This window comes from Acipenser ruthenus, chromosome 15 (genome assembly GCF_902713425.1).
Source record: "Acipenser ruthenus chromosome 15, fAciRut3.2 maternal haplotype, whole genome shotgun sequence".
Taxonomy (NCBI): domain Eukaryota; kingdom Metazoa; phylum Chordata; class Actinopteri; order Acipenseriformes; family Acipenseridae; genus Acipenser; species Acipenser ruthenus.
In genome coordinates, this window is record NC_081203.1 from 3,332,256 (window position 1) to 3,338,416 (window position 6,161).

General features: G+C 39.1%; 1 protein-coding gene across 6 annotated transcripts in view; it reads right to left on the reverse strand.

Annotated features, from left to right (window-relative positions):
- LOC117422209 (nuclear pore complex protein Nup214-like) overlaps window positions 1–3,108 on the reverse strand; it is a 37,107-nt gene extending 33,999 nt beyond the window's left edge. For all 6 annotated transcript variants that reach the window (XM_058986882.1, XM_058986880.1, XM_058986881.1 and 3 more), the window contains exons 1-7: window positions 2,887–3,108; window positions 2,011–2,206; window positions 1,574–1,725; window positions 1,019–1,217; window positions 845–915; window positions 510–573; window positions 196–299 (exon numbers count right to left, since the gene is read on the reverse strand). In XM_058986882.1, the coding sequence (XP_058842865.1) occupies window positions 196–299; window positions 510–573; window positions 845–915; window positions 1,019–1,217; window positions 1,574–1,725; window positions 2,011–2,206; window positions 2,887–2,928 (828 nt within the window). In that variant the 5' untranslated portion in view covers window positions 2,929–3,108. The remainder of the gene's footprint in view (window positions 1–195; window positions 300–509; window positions 574–844; window positions 916–1,018; window positions 1,218–1,573; window positions 1,726–2,010; window positions 2,207–2,886) is intronic.
- Window positions 3,109–6,161: the final 3,053 nt, after the last annotated feature.

Consider the following 6,161-nt stretch of genomic DNA (forward strand, 5'->3'; position numbering starts at 1 on the left):
ACATAACAGTTTAAGTACATAAAAGTCAGTGCAATAATTCACCTTTGACAAAATAGTATATATTTCAGTAAACAGATTTGAAATCCTTGTTATTAACCCAGGTGTCTTGGTTTCTAATGTTTCTACTGGACAGTGTAGCTGAGGAGCAAGCCGAGATGCAAATCACACCAGTGTAACATTTTCTCTGCTACTCACAGGCAGCGACACGACCACAAGCTCTGGTGGGGTTTCTAGAGTCCCATCAGCAGCTGCATAGGCCACAGCGAAGACGTAGGTACTGAGCCACAGCACATCCAGCACTGGAGGAGAGAAATATTTTACTAAAAACATCCTCTCCCATAATGAAGAAAAGTGTTAATTATTGAGTAAACTTTAATCCCAGTTACATAATTTAGTTGGAAAACGGTTTGTTTAGTGCGGGAAGTTCAGCATTAAAAGGCAGAGCTTTATATATGCCTAGATAGGTATTTTGAATATTAATATGAGACCATCAAACGTACTGTACTTACCTTTTACTGGATTATCGGAGCTATAAAAACTAGGGCAAGGGATAACTTTCTTCTCTTGCAGAGTCTGTGTGGGGAAACAATCATGCCAACAGAACATCAGATTCTATGACAGTATCACAGTATGTCAAAAATGATACATTGATAGTATCTTGCCCTGCTTGATAAATATTACTCACAAAGCAGTAATACAGACCATACTGCAAGAGCAGTTTATAGAAGCAGGTACCACTTTTCAGAGATTCATAAAGACGGTCTATCCATAAGTCACTTGATAACTTTGCATTAATGTGTACCGCCTTCAGATATTTACAATTCACAAATGATATCTGACTTACAGGAGAGTACTGGGTAACAGTTGCATCCTGTTTCCCTGCAGCCACTTGTTTCCCCTTAGGGCTCCAACACACTAGAGAGAGAAAGAGAGAAAAGTCAAAACAATACTTTGTACTCTGATTTTACAAACAACCTTGCATCCTCCTGGTAACTTTCCTGGCAAGCCTGACACCTACCTGATGTGATGCCTGTTGAAGGAGGAAGCTGTGCCTGCACTTTCACAGCATCAGTCACCTCCAGTATATGCAGACTGCCGTCAGACAGACACATTGCTAACAGGGAGGGGAGAGTCGGGTTCCACTTCAGGTCATAGACTGAGCAACCCTCTTCAGCGGCTGCCTTGTGATATGCAAATGCACGCTTCTGTGGCTTGTCCTAAAGAGAGATTCAATGCGTTTGAAAATGAAACCGCAACTTCCTTAAAACAGAGAGGTCACCGGCCCGTCTCAAATCACTAACAGAGATAACGTTTTCAATAAAATGATACACCCCCCCCAAGTAGCAATCCGCTATTATCCATGTGTGTATAAGTCAGTTTTCTATTCTGTTTAGTAGCATAATTGTATTTCTTAATTATTCATTCATTCTGCTGAATCACGTTAAAACATACTCATACAACATTAATAATAACAACAACCAAATCATAGGACTGTAAATATCTATTCTGTTTAAGACAGATTTAGCCATTCCATAAACCTGAGTTTAATTAAGCTACGAAGAAGAACGCCTACCTTGTTCAGGAAGGTTCTGACATCATAGAATATGATAACGACCCCACATTCTCTGGACATTGTGCAGACAGACAAGGTCAGTTCATCTGAGCTGAGCGCTATATGATGCAACGGATACTTCATTGGAATACTTAATGCTTTTAAGCCCTCCTCTGGAAAAAAAAATAAAAATGATATATATAATTGCACGTTACAAATCAGCGTTTTTGAAAAGTAGGCAGCCCGTGCAGTATCACATTGCCTAGTCCACGAATGGTAATAAGACTTCCATTGCACAGCAGTTTGACTCATTCCAGGTTTCAGTGTAAGCATACAGGTAAGCTCAGGCACAGAACACATTAACTCACAGTAAAACCTGTAATGGTTAAAGCGCCTGTGCAATGGGGGGGAATTATTTCAATTCCTGAAGTCTTTACTATGTATTCAATCTAATATACCTATTTCGTTGGGGTTTCCTCCGGGCTGATTGGCTGCAATTATTTGTTTAGTTAGGAAAACCTTCAGCTCTTTGGTTCCACCAGCAAACGTCAGTCCATACTTATTGGAAACAGCCAGCAGATTGCATCGTTCTTTGGGCAACTCGTGGGGAGACTCGAAGATGCGGATCTTTTTCATCTGCTTAAACTGAAAGTCCTGTAAACAAACACAAAACAAAAACCACGTTTTTATCACGCAACAAGCACACTGCACATCAATATCGTATATGATTAATGTTGTATTACTGCATGAAATGGAAGTGAATCCAGATCAGACTTCAAAATAATATCTACTGTACTGTTGTCGTGGCCTGTATAGTTTTTTTTCCCAGCTATATTAAAGTCGCTTTTGTTATGCAACTTAAAGAGAACTGCTACGGGTCATTTTTACTTCATAGGCAGTCATAGTCAAATAACATCCATTTTTTTATTTATATAAGTTACATGACAGCAACATAGGCAACTCGAAATATTACACGGAACAGCGCGTTTGTTACATTACAATTTGTAGAGCAGGGCGATATTTTAAATGAACTTGCTTTTCAAGTTTAACTGCACTTATTGAAGCAGTGCATAGAGTTTATGTGGAGCTCCGCATCGTCTTATGACTCTGTCTACAAAAATAACAAAACATCTTTATAACTATTAATATTAAGAAGATACTGTGTTCGAAACGCGGTTTCATATTCTCAACATGTCACAGTCAACAATGTGTTTAAAGACGTGTTATTAAACCGCTTGCTTTACAAGGAAACAAGTTTATTTCGCCAGGGAAACCCCAGCGCATTTTAATATTATCGATGATTTTTTAAAAAAAAATTAAAAATACAAACTTACTTTCATTTCTCTTTCGGGAATCACGTCCATGTCGTCACTCATTTTTGTTTTATAACGTCCACTCCAAAATCAGCTTTGAAAACTAAATATGTAATAAACGACGCGTTTTCCGAATATTGAAACTAGTAACTTCACCACAACAGACGCACTATCATGGCTGCCGCGCTATCTCTAGGCGCCCTCGTTTTACGTCAGTCGCAGTAATAAGAGTCCCATCCCACGTGCGGCTGGCTGGGTATTGTAGTCTAAAGGTCGTGCGTTTCTGTTTATAAAACGCACCTTTTACTTTGAAGTTAAACAATACATAATATGCTGTGAATGCTACAGCTGATATTACGTAACCCCCCTATTGCTGTCTAGTTTCATTTTATGCTATTATTTAACCAAACAAACGTGAATACACATACAGACTGTACATGAATCGTCTTGTATACGTTTGTTCCACTGGTGGATGCTATTTGCTAAGTAATTTGGTTTAGTACAGCAACGCCAGTCGCGCTTGCTGTTAATTGAATGCGTCATGACGACACCTCTGGATTAGGAAAGTAAGAGCAAGCGAAAGTACAAATGAACAAGAAGCGCAGTTTGTTTGTTTGTTTGTTTAACAACGGTTAATCATTTGTTACCATGCTAACGTTGTGCTTTATTGCGATTTCACTATGCATTTGCTTTGGAAACATTTAAAATCTAAGCACTTCATTACAGTGCCTCCACGTACGATATACAATTATGAGTCGTCATATACGATACTGTAAACTTTTATATGGGCACAGCTATACAAATACAATCCCTGGGTGTTTTCAACGTTAATCCGTAATGTTGCATTCTGCGCAGTCACCTTTATCAGATATCAGGTTATATTGAAAGTCCAGGTGCTTTACTCTTGCAACCTGCCACCTCCACAACCTGAGTGTGTCAAGTAGACAGGGTCTGGTTGCACAAACCCTCAAAAACCATAGCTCTAGTTAAGATCCAGTATGTGTAGCTAATATTATTATTTATTTCTTAGCAGACACCCTTATCAAGGGCGACGTACAATTGTTACAAGATATTACATTATTTTAACATACAATTACATTATTTTTTTACACATTGTTTTTACATACAATTACCCATTTATATAGTTGGGTTTTTACTGGAGCAATCTAGGTAAAGTACCTTGCTCAAGGGTACAGCAGCAGTATACCTCCCCTGGGATTGAACCCACAACCCTCTGGTCAAGAGTCCAGAGCCCTAACCACTACTCCACGCTGAGAAATCTCTAAATCAGTCATGTTTATGAAGTTTGCTGGCAGCATTCGGCAGTATTTCCTGTTTGTTCAACCTCTGGATGAGAAATAGCATATTTGTCTCTTAGAGAAATATGAGGCTTTCTTGTGCCTGTAGCTGAAGATGCAAATAGGATGCGAACAAAACAAACTTTGAAGGCTCAATCATAAAGCTTTGGAAACTATACAGCCCACGGAACACCAGGCATCTTTTCCCAGCAACTCTCTGTAGAGAACTTTCAAGCAGTTTTCACTGTAAAGCTCCAATCAAGATTGTTTAGATGTTGTGGATTGAACTAGAAATGCAACCTACAACCAGCTGCTTTATACACTTCCAGTAAAGAAAATGCCCCAGGTGTTACACAGGCTTAAGAAAGTAAAGTTGAAGAATGTTTCGACTGACGCCCTCATCACATTGAGAAACAGCTTCGCGTTTAGTTTGTGTTGCTTCTATAACTGAAGATGAAGACACCGTGAAACATTTATAGTGAGCAGGCCATTAGTATGTGTGGTAGAAGGTTAGGCTATCAGGCATCACTCGGGCGTGTATGTCTTCTGTTAGGGATTGAGAGCTTCTTGTGGTTTTCTAACCCACATTTGCTAACAGCATTCGTTTGTGAGAGTGAAGAGTGAGAGAGGCAACCGCTGAGATAATAATATCTCTTTGCTGGTCTTCGGTTCTGGGAGAAGGCTTGTCTGGGAGTCTGGATACTTGTTTCAGGTGGAAAAGTAACCAGCTGTTAGTCTTGAATTTAAACAAGGATAGGATTACCAAGTCCCAGGAAAACTGAGATTGTACCAGTTTTCAGCTTTCATTTCTGTCCCTGATTTGCTGTTGTACTTACATATATACATGCATATCATGGTGTTTAAATGGTAATAGCTGATCTTTTTTTTTCTAACCTGGCTTTCATTGTACATGGTCAGATGACAATAGAAAGAAAACAATGCGTTGTTTATTGTATGTTGTGATTGATAGCTACTGAATACTTACAAACATACAATAAATGCACCCAATGACTGTGTTATAATATAGTTATTTTAACAGCTCCAGGGTTGCTACGGTGTCAATGAATTGAAGAAAAAGTCCATGTTTTAACCCTAACAAGGATACAGTACAAAGGGCAGTGAAGCCCTTTGACTCAACCCACTTTAAAAATATGCTCGTTCTTTTTTTATGATGAGAAAACAACGTATTATTCTGTTTAGTGCACGCGGTCGTGTGAAAATAACACAGCTCTAACTCATGATTTTATTTTTTTTATATCCAAGAACAGAGCAGTTCTTTTTTCACATCCCAAAATAACTGTTAAAAACAGCTGCTGCTCAAAATAAACAAGTGGTGAAAGAACATGTGTTGGTTTCCTAAATGGAAAAACATGCTTGCTGGATACAGAAGACTTAGCAGAAGTAATAAGATGGTTAGAAGATATACCCTTCCCTAGAGCCAAGAGCATAATTGCATATGGTAGAAAGGTGCTGAGTCACACCCCTCAGTATGTGCTTCTCGGTCTAAAACAACAGAAACTAAATATTTTGTGTTCACCACACTTGCTCTGTCACTTTGCTCAGTAATTTTAATGTAGTTACCATACCGATGGGGAGCTGGCTCTTAGATATAAAAAGAACTGTTCAGAATTGCCGCTGCAGTGCTGCTGCTTTGTCGTTTAAGGTCAGTTGGGAGTTTCAGAAAGAGTTTGCTCAGTGCGTAACAAAAATAAAACGCTACACAAAATCCCTCCTTTGTGCTTACACAAAGTGAACCTGAAGCAGTCTTGCTCTTTCATGTAAACTAAACTGCTCTTCTTCGAAAAGAGATAATTGAACCACAAGAGGTGAATAATACAAGCCAGTCCCTTGTGGTGCCCTTATGGGTTATAGCAACAGATTGTGATGACACAGCACCCTTCATTCAGCCCTGCTGTTACACAGTGGATGCAGGCTGCTGGTGACAGAGGGGTCATATGAAGATACCTTACAATATAGATTTCTAGACAAAGAGAATGA